This window comes from Hordeum vulgare, chromosome 2H (genome assembly GCF_904849725.1).
Source record: "Hordeum vulgare subsp. vulgare chromosome 2H, MorexV3_pseudomolecules_assembly, whole genome shotgun sequence".
In the NCBI taxonomy this organism is placed as follows: Eukaryota; Viridiplantae; Streptophyta; class Magnoliopsida; order Poales; family Poaceae; genus Hordeum; species Hordeum vulgare.
The window spans coordinates 45,538,945-45,559,474 of NC_058519.1; the positions used below are offsets into that span (position 1 = coordinate 45,538,945).

The window sequence follows — 20,530 nt, forward strand, 5'->3', positions numbered from 1 at the left end:
TCTAATGATATAATTTTTATGTTAAATAATATATTTTATTTAAGTTAATTTGATGATTTAGGTATACGTGCATGCCTTATAAACTGTGACAGAGGGAGTAGTATCATGCATGCCAACTATGTAATTTTGATGATGTGGCATAAAATTAAATGAAGAAAGAGATGGTTGAGTATCATATCATGATAACGTATCATATTAAATGATGTGCTACTACGTGTCTTGCATGACAATAAATGAATTACCCTAAGATACTAAGGCCATGTTTCTTTAAAAAGTCCTAGGACTTTTTTTAGTCCCAACTAAAAAGTCTCTAGTCCCTACCCGTTTCTTTCCAAGGACTGAACATGGACTAGAGGTCATTAAATGACATGCAAAAAGACCATATTACCCCTAGTAATATATTAAAAATTATTAAATGACATGCTAAGTAGGGGCATTGTTGGACAAAGAGGCAAAAAAGTCCCAAAAAGTCCCTCCCATAGTGACTTCTTCCTTTAGTCCCATATACCACTTTTAGTCCCTAAAAGTCCCTCCTGTTTATTTCACATGGGACTAAAAGAGATTTTTTTTAATCCCTACATCAAAAAGTCCGTGAAAAGAAACACCCCCCTAACATATGATACTATGCATTATGAATGTGGTATCATAGACTAGTATCATATGCATGATACTAGTATATGAGACACCGGAGTGAAGATGGATTTTTTCTTTTCTGGTTGGTTAGATCCGGAGCTGATCGATGGATCATCCACACTGAAAAGGACCTGATGCATATATGGTCGACGTCGTTGCTTTCTGAAGCAATTACTTGCGGTACGTACGTACGTACGTACTTATATAGTGTGCATGCACATAGAAGGAGGAGGAGGAGGACCAGCCTTTCCCTGTGGCTGTGGGTCGTGTGGTCTATAATGACGAGGTAGGAGTAGATGTGGATGTTGATGTGGATGCACAGCACAAAAGGATATGCCCCGCAAGTCGTACCCATCAGCATACGGTTTGACCAGTGAACATGCCCCATGCATGGATCATCATCATCATCACATCCATTCATGTGTTGCTGTTGGTCTCCCACAGCACCAACTGGTACAATACAACCACGAGCGGCACCGACGGGGGTCCGATCCTGAGCCGGTGCAAGCAGTTCACCGGTGCTCCAGTTTTTGATGCCAAAAGTACCACCACTGCTGCTCCAAGGCGCCATAGGTGCAGCGGCGGCAGGTACTTGGCCAGCCCAGCCCAAGTGCAATGATCAGAGCACGCATCAGCACAGCGGGCAGCTGATGGGCGATGAGTGATGAGGGATCTCGTTCTCGCCTCCAGAGGTGACTGGCGAATGGCGATGGCTTCATTACGGCGAGGGGAAAAAGAGGGGCCCGTGCAAATGCAAAGCTGACATGGAGCTGAAAGCAGAGGCTCGTCTCAATGAAGAAAGGAAGGGAAAGGGAGAGGAGGTCTTTTGCTGAATGCTCATGGGTCTACTCATTTCTTCAGGGACTCTCATGTCTGATCTTTCGCTCCTCTGATCTTAGCCCGGAAGCAATCGGTGGTACTAGTAATACTGTATAAACATTGACATGGATGGAATGATGAAGGCCATGATTGCTTCTTTTTTTTTAGACAAGAAGGGCATGATTGCTGGGGTTGAAAGTTTGTGGCGTTGGACAAAGCGAAATGTGACAACGGGCGAGCGGTTTGGGCTGGGAAGAGGTGTCGAAGCCCGTCGGCCGGGGAAGGCCGTCGGCCCAGTTGGCGTGACGCAGGCCCAATCAATCACTCGAGAAAAAAGGACTACGTTTGTGCAGCTTGCATACTGAAACAGTAAGCATAAATAAATACTTCCTCCGTTCCTAAATATAAGTCTTTTAAGAGATTTCACTATAAATTACATACGGATGTATGTAGACATATTTTAAAGTGTAGATTCAGTCATTTTGCTTCGTATGTAGTCTTTAATAAAATTCTTTAAAAGACTTATTTTTAGGAACGGAGGGAGTAAAAAGCATCACCATTCACTTCGGGGCTCAGATGAACAATCTTAGTACATACAGAGGGTAGCGAAAAATCGGCGAACACCTCATTCTGCTTTAGGGCTTGGGTAACAACACAAGAAATTGCAAATACGTGGTGGTTCTCAAAATGAAAAAAGGTAAGCAGCAGAAATACTACTTGTTATCCAAGCAAGCAGCAGGCTGGTACGATCGGACCGGAGAAATGCAGCTCTCCCTGTCCTAGGCCCTCCCTGCATGGAGAGATACACACATGAGGTTCATAGATGCGTGCAAAATGACCGAGCTTTTCGTTTCTCGGTACGGGTAACCATATACAAGGGAGCTGCTTCAACTTTCTACACATGAAATTCTATCTTTGCATTTGAGTTCTAGCCAATGATTCCCCTTTTGTTTTTGTGCAATAGGTCAGGCTTGTTCCATGCAAGCTTTCCATGTCGCTTCAGTTAGAGGTTACTATGCAAATGTCGATAATTGTTCTTAGTCTGAAGTAATCTAACAGCGCAGGTTTAACTTAGGAACTTCAGAGCTACACAACGCATACGGTCTCCAAGGCTAGAGACGATCTTCCTATTCAGTACCGATCAAGCATACTTGCTAGTACAATTTTTACCTGAAAGCTCCTACATGACCCACTCGGGATCCCGGGGGCTGAAGAAGGAAGCGGTGACCTTGGTGTTGAGCAGCTTCAGCGCGAGGCCAGACTCGATGCACCTCGGGGTCTTGTACTGGTTGATGGAGCTGCCCTGGCTGACCAGCAGATCCATCAGAGCGTCAAACGCGCCGGCCTCGACCAGCCGTATCTCCAGCGGGCCTACCGACTTGTCGTGCGCCCTGCAGCGCCTGTAGATGTAGTCGAGCGACTCCTCGACGGAGACGCAGCAGCTCTCCAGGAGCTGAGGGTCGAGGGGCTTGGTGCCTTCGCAGGTGGACTTGATCTCCCAGAAGAGCACATAGTGGCCAGGGACAGTGGACGTGTCTGGGTAGCTGGTGTACTCCAGGAGGATGTGGTTCCTGTCCTCCAGCATCTTCTTGGCGCGCGTGACGCTCTTGTGGAGATCCTCCTCGTTGGTCTTGTCGGTGTCGATGCTCAGGATGACGTTCCTCCGGCAGATGAATTTGAACTGCGGCGCGCGGTTGTAGAAGCCTGTGACCTGAAGCACATCGCCAACCCTATACCTGTAAAGGCCTGAATCGAAAACAGAAGAACTTCAGAGCTCTAGACACATATGTACATGTGTGTCTTATTTCATATGCCTCGTTAGCATCCTGTTGCTAACATTTATCGTTATGGCATCCATCATTTAACTGGATTTTCCTACTCTCTGATGTACAGCGGCGGAATAGCTGCCAGTTTCTGAATTTTGATTCATAACCATCGTTCCAGTTTGTAGCTAACAAGGATTTTCTTAAAGCCAAAATAAATGAACTTCAACAGGTATTATGTTCAGAAAAATGAGGTTTTCACTGCACGGTGGTCGAATATCAAACTATACATACATAAATCATGCCAAACTATATTCTGGAGGAAAGTTTATGTTGGTTCTCAACCTACCTTACAGGAGTTTAGATAATTCTGTTACGATTAGATATTTGCAGGAGGCCTACTTACCGGAAAATGTGGTGACCACAAGCTCATAGTAGCATCCGACCTTGACATCCACCAGGCTGACAAGCTTCTCATTCCCCACCACCTCCTCATCATCCGTCACTCTGAGGCCATCCTCCAAAGGAATGAACTCAAAGTAGGCCATGTTTGGGAGGATGGTGTAAGACACGTCGGTTGGTTTGCACAGTGGCCTCAGATTGACACCAAAGTAGCTCTCCGATGAGGCATACATGGTGCATACCAAGGGGATCCTACCACCACTATAGAACTCCAGCATGGGAATGTACTGTGCCATTGTGCCTGTAAGAACAGCTTCGATGTACTTGACTTTAGGCCATAGCCTGCCTAGAATCCCCTTCCAGGGCCCACAGCTGCAGATTTCCTCAAGCTCATCAGCAAGCTCTGGGTTGGGCAATGCGAGAAAGCCCTCCATGGCCAACCGGCACTCAGTGTTGGTGACACTGGAATTGAGTTTACCAATACGTATGTCACTGACAAGATCACACCAGTGCTTCTCAAGAAAGCTGATAGACCGAAGGAACGCCGAGGCGAAAACTGCCCCAAGACGGAGGACATGCTGGCGTTCAACCAGGCCGCAAAGCAGCTGGCAGTACATGCTCTGCTGGCTGTCAGGGCAAAGGATGACCTCATCAGGACTGGTGTAGTTGTTGTACGTGTCATGCTTGCGGTGCAGGAAATGAGGGCTTTTGTAGTAGCTAGTGAGGACTGATCGAACTGGAATGCCAGAATTCGTCAGTGTTTCCTCTTTCACAAAGAGAAGATACATGGCCTTCCCCTCACCAAGGCCTGATACATACCTGCAGATTGAACCAAGGAGTAAATTGTTGCTCACAAGGTAAAATTTGACAGCAGAACAAATGCGTGTAATAGCTCTGTTTATTTCAGACCAATACATCCAGGAACACGAGCAGTATAACTAATTGAAGACATGTAGAGGTGCCTAGGCAGTTGTGTTCATTTTTTACAAGGTTATGTCCAAAATTCAGGTATCATACTAAGTCAAATTATCTTTGGAAGCAGCTGACCGCAATACTTTCAGAAATGACAAAACTGCCCACATTTAACAGTTAATATGCTATGAACCGCGAACATTGGATAAGAAACAGAAGCTTACTTGTTCATTATCGGCATTAGCAGACTATAAAGGTAGGTTCGACGGTCAAGATCCTCGGAGATGGCTGGCATCAATCTTGGCTCACCCCGAGAAGTTCCGGAGCTATAAAGTAATGATGGTTAAAAATCGAAGGCATGATCGTACTACAAATAGTATAACTTCAAATGATATAATCTAGTATTGTATCAGGTACGCAGTTCACAGAAGTGACATGAAACAGAATTTCGTTAACTCCAGCCATCAGGGTAAATGACAATGGCATAGTGAGGAAGAAGCAATCACTAGCATCAAGTACAATAGTCATTCATCCTGTCTAGAGAGGATAATTCAAACTAGTTCATTTCTAGTGGGAGACGACCAACTATGTGAGTCGCGAGGCCTCATCCAGATATAGATAGCGCCATAACAAAATATGGGAAGTTTCTTTCACCACAGAACCATATTCAAATACAAACAACTGGGCTTTCAGATGCAAGAACCACAAAGCAAAACCACCAGGGCTCAGCATCTAACAGCAACCCATGCTTGATGAATCAGTTCAGTCTCACAAATATAGTCATGTCAAAGAATCGACAATGTATTAAATAATCTGAGGCATAATATCTTGCAATAAATGTATATATATATAGAATTTTGTATATTTTTAGAGACGGTTTCAGGAACAAATAACATGGCTAAACACATCATCTTAGTTAACTTTTTTTAAAACAGAGCAGTGCCATGAACCTTGCGGGCTGTCAAATTTTGTAACCAGGTGAAGAATGGCACAATCTTATGTTCTCATTTGTTTACATATCACTACACATGAGTGCCCAAGAATTACAGACTACAACAACATGCATGGGACGTTTTATCTTCCTGACGTACCAAGTTAGTTCGGTTGGCATTTCGAGCTTGGTACATGCTAAAAAAGCAACCAATTTACCAGAGTAAGAACTAGCAATAATATTTGTTTTCTCCTATTAGTCCCATAATAACGTAAGATACATCTGTAAAGTCAAGAAGAAGCAGGAAGTAATAAATTTCCAACAAAAATATATGCTAGTTCTTTCTATCTCCAACATATATATGCAGAAAGCTAGCTTATGAGAGCAACAGAACTAGAGGCTCACCTTCTCAGCAGTTCTACAATTCGGTCTCCAGATATAATGGAAGAATCCTCGCCAGTTGAGATCCTTGCGATGTAGGGCTGGACCACATCATATGTCACTACTGGAACGTTTCTCTTGAAGGTGGAAGTGTTTGTGGATCTATTCATGAATTTGCTCAAGTACTCACTAGCCTGATTCCTATCAAGGATTTCTGTCAGTATATGTTGTTGGGCTTCCTTGGCATTCACTGTCAGCAACTCGAGCTCTTGAAGAGCATCGTTTCTCTTGCAGCCTAACCCATTATTGTCCATAATAGAAGCAAAAGAAGGATCAGAAATGATCTTTAACTTGAAGTGGGGGGAAGGGCTCAAAGTAATAGCTTCTGGAGCTTGCTTGCCCCTTATATAATGCGATGTGCATGATCCTGGGAAGCATATCTGCTTAATATTTCCACTTTACAAGAGATTCTTGCCCAATTAGAAAGTGCAGCCCATCTGCCCATGTAAGATGATCCACTATTATCTTTCTGGACATGACAGTATGTTTCAATATTTCTGGAACCCACACTATTATTGTTCTACTGAAAAATGTAAAGCAAAACAATGATATGCTGAAATTTTATCAAGTTGTGTGTGCTCCAATATCCATTACCTCATTTTGACTTGTGACATGAAATTCCACCAGTTTCTCATCATGCACCTTTTAAGAACTACAGTACATCTCATGTTTCCTCGACAGAACCATGTAAACATATATCATATCCTTGAAATACATCCAGAAAGCGTTTAGAACTTTTGTATAGAGATTCGGAAAAAAAAAACCAGTAGTATGCTTAATTAACTGGTAGACATGATCACATGGTTGCAAATATTATAAAATGTAGGCCCAAAAGGCTAGAAACAAGTTGAAGATCCCAGAAAGCGATTAGAACATGTGTGACACATAGAGATTCGAAAAAAAAATACTTCCTCTGTATCTAAATGAGATCCCAGAAAGCGATTAGAACATGTGTGACACATAATCGCATGGTTGCAAATATTATAAAATGTAGGCCAAAAAGGCTAGAAACAACTTGAAGATCCCAGAAAGCAATTAGATACATAGGGAAGTAGTATGCTTAATTAACCAGTATACATAATCGCATAGTTGCATATAAGAATTCAAAATGACAAGTTCATCTTTACCCAGAAAAAAAGAACCACTTAGAATAGCGAAACAGATTATATTTGTCGAGAAATGCAGAATGATATGGAGATGGTCCCCATTATTTATTTTCGTTTGTATCCTTTGAGGCACTCCCATTAAGTAGCAAACAAATCAAGGAAATCGATCAAACGATCCCAACACCGTGCCTCACTTACGTCTCACTTCCCTTCACCTACCTCAGAGGGTACTACGGGCTTTAGACTCTCTATAAGATATCCAAACTAAACAAAATTATAAAATACAGGCCAAAAAGGCTAGAAACAAGTTGAAGATCCCAGCAATGGTGCAAAAAATGTGCCCTCATACGGTCCATCTTATTGTATGAAGTATGATTTGATACAAACTGAGAGGAGACCATATCTTAATTGTGTATAGCTGAGTTGTACCATGATGTCTCCTCATTTGTAGACATTCCACATAAATGCAAAGCTCTAACCTATATAGCTGTCTGTTTAACAATTAACATCGTCTGAGGGAGGACAACCTGGTAGGAGTAGCACTGGATCAACTGATTGTGGCACTCTTACATACTCTTCCGGAGAAGAGAGTAGATACCCTCTCCTATGCATAATACTGCAACTGGTTACCAGATCCATGCAAGAGTGGTGCAAAATATTAAGGTTCTCATAATCATGAGCACAAAGAGAAAAGAAAGCATTAAAAACAAACTTGATGCTTCCTCTATCAGACAATCCCATGGGCCTGAGCATCAACGCAAAATATCTGTGGACCTTTTCAGGTATACATGAAGAGACAAGGATAATCATTTAACCAAGCTAAAGTTACCAATAATGCCCCTAAGAACATATCATGTACAGCCGTTATATTTGATTGCACGCAACCAAGCAGCACGGTAAAGCGGGCAGCACCGAAGATAAGAATGCAATTTATCCACTTTAAAATTATACTGGAGAAGTCGTATCAACATCTGAATGCTTCATTTATAATCCAAAAACACTAGGATGTGGAATTAAACCATAATCAAAATGATTATACGCCTAACTGTGTTTTGTGAGTTATAGCAGTACGAGTACTTACAGGGGACCAAAACTAATTAGGTCCCCAGCTCCGTTTAGCCAATAAAACTTTTGTCCATAATGAAACACCAAATGCAATATTGTGCCAACTAGAAGCATCCAAGGATTAGTCAACAATAACAAGCCTAGATTATTCTGGACGATAAAGAAACACACATATGTATTTGCTCAAGAAGCTCCATTCTCCAACTTAAATTATTTAGAAAGGTCAGTGTTACGATTGAATTGATTCCCTTATCTATTTCTCTCAATTGGAGACCAAATTCTGCCCTATGGAAGCGAGAAATCCGTACCATACGTTAGCCTATTCCAAAAGGTGACATAGACGGAATAAGCATGTACGCAACAATTCGCAGGCATGGTGGCTGTTTGTGATATTCTCTAGTCAACTCAGAATAAAGGGTGTGCTTTCACCGCTTGCGGATGCTCGCCGCATATGGTGCACTGCCTATGGTGGTTTCTTGCTCCTCATCCATTAACTATGTACGGAAAAGGGGAAACATTGCACAGATTCTTTGCGAAAGTCGCAATGCTAGATAAAAAAAAAGGTTAAGCTGTACAATCTCTTGTAACCTTGTCCTTGTCATATAACCTCCTTACCTTCCCTGATGCTCGTCCCTGCGAGAGATCACCTTGCCTTCTCACTTGGCAAAGAAAAACTGACACAGGGTCCTCTTTGAGCGGCCAACCTGCATCCACCATGAACACAATAAGGAAATGTGCAAGAAATGAACTTTTAGTCGACAGATGTAAGCCTTACATGGTTTTGGGGTTTTGTCATTCTATGGAACATTTGGTGGGCACGGCATTAAAGAAGAAGAAAGCAATCTTCATCCCCAAAGCAAAAAGGAGTAAATCTTTGCGTATATTTGTTCGCCGGAATAAATCGCAAGTCAACATCCTCGTAAAGCCAAGCATTTACAAAATATCTACGTCTAATATCCATGCCTCCAAAGTTTTTCAACAAAAACTGCGCAGCTAAATCAACTTGGAGAAACAGCGCCAGGAAGCACCCGGTGTCTACAAACCAATCAGAGTTGTAAAAATATGGGGAAAATATATAATACTTTTGAGATTAGATCGATCATGGATGCCACATTGCCACCATGAGAAAACAAGGGAGGGAGGCAAAGAGAGGAGTGCACTTTCATCATGGAGGTGTGGGCATGCTTTGGGGGGAATGCACTGTGCTTTTGAGAAATATACATGATCACCTTTTGTGTTCCTTCTTTCCGTCAAGAACAACAGTAGGGGCCTGGACTGACTCATGCTTGCTTGGTCTGAGTGTGTGGCCGCCCCCTCTACCTGACCTAGCCCAGTAGCTTCTCTTTGGAGGAGGATGGTGGATTGGTGCTTGGTGCGGGACATCAAGGAAGGAGCTACACATCTTCCTATCCACTGCTAAGTAGGAGAGCATAAACAGTTGCAACCTTGATTCTTGTGTGTGTGCTATTGGCTGGATCTTTCTTCAACAGACCAGCACACTTTTGTAACAAAAGGTAGGAGTGAGACTCTCTGCTTTGGGTGGATGGTGCTCATAAGTTGTGAGTCATGCATACTCATTGTCCCAAACAGTTAGCAGCTTGCTTTGCTACTGATAGTAGGCGAAGCACATCAAACCGTCTAGAAACAAAATTATGTGAATTTTATCTACCGGGAGTTCATGATGTTTTTAACGGTTTCTTTTGAGCTTTAAAAACAGCATGTAGTTTCCTGTGTGTTTTTCAAATAGCGCATCAAACTGAACTTATTTGACATCTCCCACAGGAACCCCCTATGAAGAATCAACCGTGGTAAGTTGCTTTCACACATTTGCTTAGGATTATAGAAATAGGTAAATAAAAATTCATATGATTTTGCCAAACAAATATGTGGAACTATTCATGTTTGGAATAAGCCACTGGTTGCTGGCTAATGATGATTACAGTTAGATACGCAACAATCTTGCCAATTTCTATGGATCTCCCCCATGTTTTTTCATCATGGTTTAGTTTGTAAAAGGGACTTCTAGAGCTGACGCTGATTATAATACAGCACATTAAACAGCGCCTCCTCCAACTTATTAGAGAAAGCAAGCACAATAATCAAAGACAGGCCATGAGAGCAGCGACAAAAATGCATTTCAAAATTCAGGAACGTTGCCAGGAAGCATATTACACCGAGTCTAGTGTTTCATCTTAGAAACATAGACCATTCATGGTCAAAGATATAATGATTCTTCAAGCAAGGTTTCCATAAGCACTACGTGCAGTCCACGGTTTTATCATAGACCATTCATAGGCAAAGCATAAACACCCATAACAGATTCCTCAAAAAAGGTTTAAAGTGGTTTCATAAATATCTATCCTAGCAAAATCTTCCGCGGAACTCATCTACTGCTTGATCTCAGCCCTCTTCTGCTGCCAGAGCCTGTCCAAAGAACCATCGGCATCGCCCTGTAAGGAAGATGGTGTAAGAACCAATGACAGAGTTGCAGCAATAATCATGTACTCCCTCCGTTCCATAATATAAGTCTTTTTAAAGATTTCACTAAAAGACTACATACGGATGTATATAGACATACTTTAAAGTGTAGATTCACTCAATTTGCTCTGTATGTGGACCCTTAGTGAAATCGCTTAAAAGACTTATATTTAAGAACGGAGGGAGTATGAATTAAAGATCTAACCACACACTTAATCAAACAAGTCATTATCGCCGTACAGAGTAGCCGCAACAATACAGTACTAAGCGATGCAAACAGAAAACTAGTCTAAAAGAATAGCAATTCACCGTACGGCCAGTAGAAAAAGAGAAAATTCAGCCAGTCAAGTTACCAATACTCATGCACAGCTGACCAAGTATATCTGTATAAGTAATTCAGATGTTAATAGGGTTCATCTAAACATCATAATTCTCAAATGGTTGATTTTGTTTTTGGTATTTTGGTTCTGGAGAATCTAAAACCACATCACATATGTAACATATGTATAATAACTGCAGATAAAAGAAGCTTGAAGTGAATTAGTGAATGAACCTTCAATTTGAGTGGGCAAACAATTTCATGCTACTGATCTCATAACAAAAACCATCTTCGATAACCATTACTACTAATTTGCTGGAATCATGGAATGTTTTGCTGAGAAGAAATATTACTGCTGAAATTCAAGGACTCGATGTGTGCAGAATACTATAGAGTTACTGGTTTGACCAATGCAAAGGATATCTTGAGAAACTAATGACATCATATCCTAAGAAACCATTTGAGTACTCGTTGTTATTATTCCAATCAGCTAGACAGACAAAAAAAAAAGAGAAAACAACCCATTTCGAGAGAACAATCAGAACATGGAGAATTTGCATCACTCACACACTGTGCTTTAAGATGAATAAATGGAATCAGGATAGCAAGGGTAAAACACCTGGGCGCGGACGAATCCAGAGAGAGCAAATGTGGTGAAGGTGCCATTATACAGTCCATTCTCATCCACATGCCCGATGTTGATCTGGACAGAGGCATGGTCCTTGGCAGTTATGATCCTGTTGGTGGCAGAGCTGTAGGATCCAATACAAAGCACAAATTAGCAGGGTTGCAATGCCAGGTAATTTAACCAAGACGACAATACATCAATACATACCACTTCCTTGGGACATAGAGGTCCACCATCTCACCCACCTCGTTCTGCATAATGGGGACTGGAGGGAAACTGGGACACTACTGCAGGTCATCGAAGAAACACAATTCATATTTAGCAGTGAAACTAGTTGCAAAGGACACTATAATATAAAGAAGATATAACTATAAAAGCCAGTTCCACAAATCAAACCCAGATACAAGGATGACTGTGAACTATCCTGTGGTTTATTGCAAATAGTACAGCTACTGCCAGCAGTACGCAACTGCACAACATAGCTCAGAAACCAGACCACTAGCGGCCAAACAGGAAAAAATTCTGGCCCAATTCCCATTCAAGTATGTCTTACTAAAAGGATAAAATATGTTTTATCAGTCGCGTTGATCAGTACCCAGACCCTGCACCTGGCAAATATAGTTTTTGAATAAAAATCAGGCAAGCATAGTAGGAGCCATTGATCCAAAATAACTGGATTTGGGCGTTTTTGTTGCCAAGGCATGAGCAATTTTACAAGAATGATAAAAGATGGACAGGATATTTAGCCAAATAATTACATGCAATGCTTTAGAAACCATGCAAAACACCCACCTAAACCGATCCAAGAAATTTCCCCAAACACCCAACCAACATCTAATCTTCTAGGTCCTAGACGAATTAGTTATGATCAACGATCACACGTATTCTCGGTGAAATCAATCGGCACGAAACAATCGGAATTACCTCATTATTAAAGATGCCTGAAAATTACAGCCATAAACCCTAATCTCCTCTCGATGGCATCCTCTGGGCATCGAACGGGGGTGAAATCGCAGCAGCCGAACCATACAGATCACGCATAAACAGTTCTAGCGGACGCTAATCGTACAAAGGTAGAACGCAAATCGTCCCCAGATACAGGTCCGGCGATAAACTAGACGGCAAATTAAGACGGGCCGAGACTGTGGAGCGCAAACAGTGGATGGATTTGGGGATGATGGAATCGCGACGTACCTCGGTGGAGGGAGGAGACGGACGGGTGCGGCGGCGGCGGCGACGGCGCGGTTATGGGTTGCGGGAGAGAGGTCAAGCGGTGGTGGTTGGATCTGGATTTATACCAGGCATAAGCCCTAGGGTAGTTTTTTTTCTGCGAGGGTTTGTGGGATTCATTCCACGGCAGTTAGTCGAAAATATGGGCCCAATGGCCTTCGTCGTTCGGCCTTTTTGTTGTTTCGCCAGGGGAAATCGTGTGGCTGGCAAGGCGAGCGAGAGATATGCGCTCTCCGCGTCGAGATGTCAACCAAACGCACAGACGAGAGAGCCATTGTTTAGATTAGGCTGGCCTATTAAAACGTTTAACTGATACTGGTTTTGGGAACCTTCTAGAGTTTCATCTGATTTTTTTCGATTTTGGAAAACTTCTAGAAGGCTTTTTTTATTAGTTTTTTTATTTATTTATTCTTTTTTGTTTCTTTTTTTTCCTTTTTCTGTTTGAAAAAATGTTCTCGATTTTTAAAAGTTGTTTTTCAAATTCCAAAAATGTTTTTGCTTTTTTATAAAATGTTCTGGACTTTCAAAAAATATTTCTAAAATTTAAAAAAAGAAACATTATCCTGTTTCGTAAAAAGATTCAAAAATATAAAATTGTTCCTGTTTTATAAATTTGTTCAACAATCCAAAAAATGTTTTCAATTTCGAAATTTGTTCACATATTTAAAAAATGTTCATGTTTCCAATTTTGTTCACAAATTCACAGAATGTTCACATGTTTCATTTTTGTTCACAAATTCTAAAATATTTTGGAATTTCCATCTATGCTCGTGTTTATTTCCTGTTTTTGTTTCAAAAAATGTTTTGGATTTTAAAAAAATGTTCTCGATTTTCAAAAAATATTCGAGATTTCAAAAAATTGTTCATACCTTGTTTTCGTACATGGATCCTATCTCGAATAGCCTTACGACCATCAGGTAATACTCTCAAGTCCATACTTTGTTTTCATACATGGATCCTATCTCGGATTTCATGCCCTCTAACCATTTATTGGAATCCGGGCCCACCATCGCTTCTTCATAGCTTGTAGGTTTACTGTTGTCCAATAACATGACCTCCAAGACAGGATTACCATACCACTCACGAGCAGTACGTGTCCTTGTCGACCTAAGAGGTTCGGTAGTAACTTGATGTGAAGGTTCATGATCATCATCATTAGCTTCCTCTTCAATTGGTGCAGGCATCACAGAAACATCTTCCTGTGTCGTGCTACTCTCTAATTGAAGTGACAGTTTAAGAACCTCATCAAGTGTACCTTCCTCCCACTCAATTCTTTCGAGGGAAACTCTTTCACTATAATGGATCAATTCTTAGAAACAAAGAATTTGTCTTCGGATGTGAGATAGAAGGTATACCCAACTGTTTCCTTCGGGTATCCTATGAATACACACTTCTCCGCTTTGGATTCGAGCTTATCAGGCTAAGACCTTTTGACATAAGCGTCGCAGCCCCAAACTTTAAGAACCGATGGCTTAGATTTCTTGCCAAACCATAATTCATACGGCGTCGCCTCAACCGATTTAGATGGTGCCCTATTTAAAATGAATATGGATGTCTCTAATGCATAACCCCAAAACGATAGTGGCAAATTGCTAAGAGACATCGTAGAACGCGTCATATCTAATAAGGTATGATTACAACGTCTACACACACCATTACGATGTGGTGTTCTAGGTGGCATGACCTGTGAAACAATTCCACACTATCTTAAGTGCACACCAAACTCATAACTCAGATATTCTCATCCATGATCAGATCGCATAAACTTTATCTTCTTGCCATGATGATTCTCAACTTCTGTGATGCCCTCGATTTGATTGTACGCTAATCATACACGCAAAAGCGTACGACCAAGCTCAAGGACTCACGGGAAGATATCACACCACAACTCTAGACACAAATAAAAACATACAAGCTTCATATTACAAGCCAGGGGCCTCGAGGGCTAGAATACAGAATCTCGATAAACATAGAAGTCAACGGAAGCAACAAATATCCGAGTACATACATGAAACATGATAATGCCTTAGAGAAGGCTAGCACAAAAGATACAACGATCGAACGAGGCGAGGCCTCCTGCATGGGAACATCCTAAACTACTCCTGGTCGTCAGCAACCTTCACGTAGTAGTAGGCACCGTCGGGGTAGCAGTCGTCGTCGGCGGGATAAGCCATCTCCTCGGCTCCATCATCTGGTCGCAACAACGGATCAAGGGGGAAAGGGGAGAGCAAAGCAACGGTGAGTACTCATCCAAAGTACTCGCAAGATTGGCATCAAAACTATGCTAAGGTATGCTTCAGTATCAAAGGAAGGGGGTTATATGTGGACTGGCTACAACAATGCGAGAATAAAGAAAGGGGACTAGTCCTATCAAAGACTAGCATCTTCAGGGGTCTTGCAACAATAAACGAGAGTAGAGCAAGTAACACAATTTTTATAGTCATATTGTTGCAGCAATATTAGTTAAAGTGACGCCCAGAGATTCTTCCTCGACTCCCCGCAAGGAAGCAAACATTCCAGTTAAGTAACAGTTGTAGTTGTATAAGATCGAGGCACAACTCCAAAATCGTCATGTAACCGTGGACACGGCTATTCGAATAGTTAATTTCATCCCTGCAGGGGTGCATCACAGTACCCAACACGCTTGATAAACTTTGGCCAAACACACTTTCCTGGGTCATGCCCGGCCTCGGAACATCAACATGTTGAAGTCGTACCTAGGGTCAACAGAGAGGCCAGCCCGCCGGTCTAACTCCTAAACGTGCAGGGTTCATGGGCCCATCACCCTTTGCACTCCTGCATGTTGCGTGGGTGGCTGATGTCAGTCCCGGCACCTCTTATACAAGAACGATGCTTATCCACACCACTCGGGGGCGCGTCGCTCCATTGCTGACATCTGAAGAGCTTCGGCTGATACTACGACGTCGAGTACCCATAACTTCTCCCACGTGAAGGTTAGTGCAAAAAGGTCTCCCGACCAACTCGGATCAAATACCAAAATCCTTAGCATTTTAATTAACTCATCATCTCATCCTCGCGGGAATCCACCCGCGATGTACCATTCATCAAGTTCCGAGTAACGATGTCAAGTAGCTATGTGGTTGTACATCAGAGGGATCCGAGGTATCACCCTCGATGGATTCTGAACGATGTAACCATCAAGGTGGTTAGGGAGGAATCACCGTCTGTGAACCACGCTTGATGGGTTGTACGACAGAGTCGTTATCAGAGGTGGTGAAGGAGGAATCACCCTCTGAGAAACACCACCGGTCAACTACCCTACAACGCTAACATCGAAGTACGTAACGAGGTGTCACCCTCGGTACTCGATAGTAGCTATGCAGCATCGTACATCTAAGGGGGGTGTGAGTGCTGTGTCCGGTCTTGGCTCGTCGATCAGTTGATCGAGACTTGATGATAAAGCGGGGGCAACTGGACTAAGGGGGCAAGGTGATCACTGCTCCACCTATACTAAACCATTTTACGGTGCAGTAGAATAAAGTAGCAGTTTATCAAAGGCAGACTATGCATCAGATATAGGAGCTAACTACAATAGTAGCAAAATTCTAATGCAAGCATGAGGGAGAAAGAATAGGCGATATAGGAATGATCAAAGGGGTTTTGCTTGCTTTGTTTCTCTGCGCCAAAGGGCTGATGGTCAGGTGGCTAGTCGTATCGGGCACAAACGTCAGTCTCGGGGTCTACCACTAAGAAGAGGGGAAAGAAATAATAAATATAAACACAGATGCAACACTAAGCATGACATGACAATAAGCAGGGCTAGGCATGCACTAACGCAACATTAGTCGTTATAGACGGATCGGGAAAATATCTGATGATATTTCCTCGTTCTCTGGCTACTACCGGACACGCGAAACAGATGGAAAAGTTCTATATTCGCTATGATAGAGACACGTGACACATGAACGGATAGCGTATTCGGGTTCGTCTCGTTTTTCTGATGAACTTTCATGTACAAATTATTTTCATCCGGATAACGGGTTATTTTATAATAATTTTTAAAGTTTTATTAATATTCAAAAATTGTCTCCAACCCCATGGGGCGACACACGATGACTCCTGCGGTGCAACATGCACGGGACGAGCAGCCGTCGGCGGCAGTGTGATGCATCGTTCGTCAACTTCAGCTGGTGCTTCAGCGAAGCACTTGAGCACGACCATGGGTGCTACGACGCAACAACTCGACCACGGCCGCGGGGTGTTGTGACGCGTCAACTCGTCCACGGCCGCCGTGTGGCGATGCAACCTCGCTGGCGCACCGGCGTTGTAATGCAGCCTCGTCGGCGTTACTGGTGTTGCAATCGCCGGTAGTGGAGCTGTCATGGATCGCTTGTCAATAGTAATTCATGCTCGGATGCAACCCTCGCGCGGGCGGCTCCCGGTGCTGCAGTCCAGCGCCCGACGACGGCTCTCTCGGAGCTCGGTGCAGCAGTCCAGCGCTCGTCGGCGGCTCTCTCGGAGCTCGGTGCTGCAATAGAGCTTCACGCGGCGGTTCCATGTGCTCCGATACAGCGGTCGCCGCCGGTGCTGCAACGCATCTTGGATGAGGAGGGCGGAGGCGGCACTGTTCATTGTGTTGTTGCAATGCAGCACGCAAGGAGAAAGCAAGCGACGAATGTCGCCGGTACTGCAATTACCGACGGCTCCCCATGTTCCGATAGCAGCACTCGCCGCCGGCTCCCGGTGCTGCATCGCAGCGCTTGTGCGGCGACTCCTGGTACTATAAAATTGAAGCAGGGAGGAGGGCTGGTTGTGCGATGTGTGAAAGAGTTATGCGTGCATTGACTATTCCATGGGCAGAGAGGAAGAATCGGACGATGTAGTCGGACAGATCGTACGGACAACGAGACGGCTTAAAATATCCTCGCATCAGTCGGATGATTTGTAGCAGCCGCCTTATTTCTTACATATAAAAAAAATAAATTTATTGTAAAGTACTGTGCAAGTTTTTATGGTTTTTCTCTTAAAAGGGTAATACCAACACCATTAATCTATTTTTCCTTAAAAAAATCATTATTTTGATTTTGTTTTGCATTTTTCTTCTCCTTTAAGCGCAATACCAATGCGACTAATTCATTCCTTGTTATAAAAAAACATTTTCGCGCAAATTCCATGCTTATTCTTGAATATCATAGAAAGCCACAAATTTATGTGTAGATTCTCTCCAAATTTTGTCATTGCTATTTCTCTTTCTTCTCAAAAAGTAATATCAGTGCCACTATTTCATTTTCATTAAAAACCTATATATTTATGTTTATTTATTTTTGTTTTTGTCTTGTGTCTTATGAGGCATTGAGGTTGAGGCCTCGAAATTCCGGCCATGCAGTCGCCACCTCTCAAGCGCATCGACCTGATCGAGGTAGTCCGCAACAAAGCAATCTCCACGTGGTGGCGACACCTTTCAATAGCCCATCTCCTTCCCTCGTCTCCTTCCCCATATCTCTCCCTTTGGCAATCGACACAATGGCAACGGTGATAGGAGGTAGTAAACAACAATAACAGCTAACAAGAAGTAACATACTTGGGATCACCCAACGAATCTCTTTTTTTTGCATAGTTTTTTTAGGCCTCTGTTCCAATTGCAACATCTGCCGAGATGCTTTCTTTTTTGCAAAAGACCCTATTGCAATTGTAACAAGGGTATTGTTGCAATGATTGAAACAAATATATTACGGTGAGCATCGACCCGGTTGATCATTGAAAAAGATTAGTCAACCGACGGTAACACGCCTCAAGATCTATCAGCTTGTATGTAGCCTGCCCCTATTGCAATTTATTGTAAAACATCTTTGCAACAACAAGAAAGGTACCTTCTAGTATATCATACAAACATAAGTACCTGCCGCAACTAAACCCATTTTCTTAAACATATCGACAATTTGTAAACTCGAAAGTGCACAGTAGGTCGTCCTTGAACTATTTCAAGGGTGTCTCATAGGTCTTTAAACTATAAAAACCATCAACCGGGCCCTCAATGTATAGTAAATGTATCATGCTAGGTAAAATATAGGTCCTTAGAGTCTCAGACTATTCTAGTGTTGAACTGATTTCGGACCTGGATGACACACTTATTACACTTTGAGAACCTGAATGATGATTTTTGTAGTTGGAGGACCCTGAATGGTGGTTTTTATAGTTTGAGGATCTATGTGACACCCTGTAAAACAAATACACCAACAATACTATACAAATAGTAAAACAAGGAAAAAAACCACCCGTCCTCTTAATTATGAGAGTTGCTAGATGTTCGGGGGGAAGTTCTGGTCTTCGGAGGTGCCTGTCGTTGGTCATGACGCGGTGTTGTTCTGAGTTAGGACAAGCTCTTTGCTTGAAGTTTTGTTATGTCATAGATGGTTGTCCGTGGACTTGCCTGGGTGTGGTGTGTGATGTTCTTGCTATGCTCGTTGTTCGTAGTGTTCTTGTAATTCAAATTCTGCCTTCTATAATGCTACGGTATGCGTAGACGTACTCTTAAATAAAAGTTGCTAGATGCGCAACATACGTGGTACAGTAAAGCACCACAAAATCAACACTAAGGCGCTAGATGCATGTAGTATTGCTTCCTAATCTTCCAACCTATACCGAGTTAATTTTCCTCTAGCTGTCCTCTCTTCTTGAGCTTCTTGTTGAATCTCTCATGCTTCAGCTGCTTCATCTCGCCCGCGTTCACGGGGTCGAAACGGCACCGGTAGAAGCTGCACGCACGCACGAACCATTCGCAGCGCCAAAAAAGATCAATTCACGGATCATGCCAACATCATGTTCTTCTACGCCGTAATAAGAAAAGAAAGGAGGGGGTACACGCACCTTCCATCCGTGCCGGCGATGAGGATGGTGTTGGGGTGGTGCCGCCAGAACTCCACCGTGTACTCGACGCCTTCACGGAGCCGGACCTGCGCCAGCGACCACTCTGACCTGAAGAAGCTCGGCAGGTACCCTGCACAAGATGCATGCAGAAAACACTTAAAAAAACAAATTGCACGCAGGTACATTGTAGTATATATACACTCTTTCGTCCGGAAATACTTGTTCTATAAATAAATGAATCTAGATTTATTTTAATTATAGATATATTCATTATATTTATTTTTAATATAAATATTTCGGGACGAAGGGAGTAGGTTCTCGTATAAGAGAACCGGTGTTGCACCTTTCAAGAATGATAGTGACGATCCCTGCTTGACTTTCGCCGGTGCCGCTGCCGGTGGGGCTACCACGAGGGTATCCCTGTCGTTGTTGTCGCCGCCGCCCTCAATCGCCTCGTCGACGCCGCCGACGACGACGGGGAAGACGTGCACCGTCCCCTTGTCGCTGGAGACGGCCAGCCATCTGGAGTCCGGCGAGAAGGCGATGCAGTGGATGTCTGCTCTGTCAATGCCTCTCCTTAGCTGCAACAAGCAAGCCAAGAACACGATCGAACATGAAGATCGATGTTAGGTACAGTATACATGTTTTGCTCGTCCTGTCGTCCAGTAGATACCGTGACAAGAGGATTTGATTGCCTCGAAAAAAATGTACTAACATATTTCAAAATTTGGTACCCCAAAGGTAGTTTTTTTTCAAGGATAAAAAACAAGAAAAATATATAGCAGTGTAACGAGGAGTAGAACGGTGGATTGGATTATTGGATACCTCTTGGACCATGGTGCCGTCGTTGGTGCTGAAGATGCGCACGAGCGTGCCCTTGGAGCCGGCCGTGGCGAGCAGCCGGCCGTCGCGGGAGAGCGCGATGCACGACAAGCTCGACGAGTGCGCTTGCACGTCGACGCTGCCGGACTGGCC

General features: G+C 43.0%; 3 protein-coding genes across 5 annotated transcripts; all 3 read right to left on the reverse strand.

Moving 5' to 3' along the window:
• Window positions 1-1,996: 1,996 nt before the first annotated feature.
• On the reverse strand, window positions 1,997-9,572 carry LOC123424780 (probable indole-3-acetic acid-amido synthetase GH3.11). Of its 2 annotated transcripts, XM_045108470.1 has the most exons (7): window positions 8,688-9,572; window positions 6,496-6,606; window positions 5,866-6,338; window positions 4,754-4,855; window positions 3,622-4,436; window positions 2,623-3,198; window positions 1,997-2,242 (listed from the first exon to the last, which is right to left on the reverse strand). In XM_045108470.1, exons 3-6 carry the CDS (start codon window positions 6,153-6,155, stop codon window positions 2,633-2,635), a joined length of 1,773 nt encoding a protein of 590 aa, XP_044964405.1. In that variant the 5' UTR covers window positions 6,156-6,338; window positions 6,496-6,606; window positions 8,688-9,572; the 3' UTR covers window positions 1,997-2,242; window positions 2,623-2,632. The 2 variants fall into 2 exon arrangements, with proteins under 2 accessions (XP_044964405.1, XP_044964404.1); XM_045108469.1 differs by having other exon boundaries at window positions 6,496-9,572.
• A 615-nt stretch (window positions 9,573-10,187) lies between these two features.
• Window positions 10,188-12,804, reverse strand: LOC123424781 (40S ribosomal protein S21-like). 2 transcript variants are annotated; one of them, XM_045108473.1, is made up of 4 exons: window positions 12,692-12,804; window positions 11,705-11,781; window positions 11,489-11,621; window positions 10,188-10,522 (listed from the first exon to the last, which is right to left on the reverse strand). In XM_045108473.1, exons 2-4 carry the CDS (start codon window positions 11,752-11,754, stop codon window positions 10,460-10,462), a joined length of 246 nt encoding a protein of 81 aa, XP_044964408.1. In that variant the 5' UTR covers window positions 11,755-11,781; window positions 12,692-12,804; the 3' UTR covers window positions 10,188-10,459. The 2 variants fall into 2 exon arrangements, with proteins under 2 accessions (XP_044964408.1, XP_044964407.1); XM_045108472.1 differs by having other exon boundaries at window positions 11,705-11,784; window positions 12,692-12,799.
• A 6,188-nt stretch (window positions 12,805-18,992) lies between these two features.
• On the reverse strand, window positions 18,993-19,740 carry LOC123425327 (autophagy-related protein 18a-like). The gene is made up of 3 exons (XM_045109009.1): window positions 19,731-19,740; window positions 19,556-19,685; window positions 18,993-19,443 (listed from the first exon to the last, which is right to left on the reverse strand). The coding sequence occupies exons 1-3, from the start codon at window positions 19,738-19,740 to the stop codon at window positions 19,335-19,337; spliced, it is 249 nt and encodes an 82-aa protein (XP_044964944.1). The 3' UTR covers window positions 18,993-19,334.
• Between the last annotated feature and the right edge of the window lie 790 nt (window positions 19,741-20,530).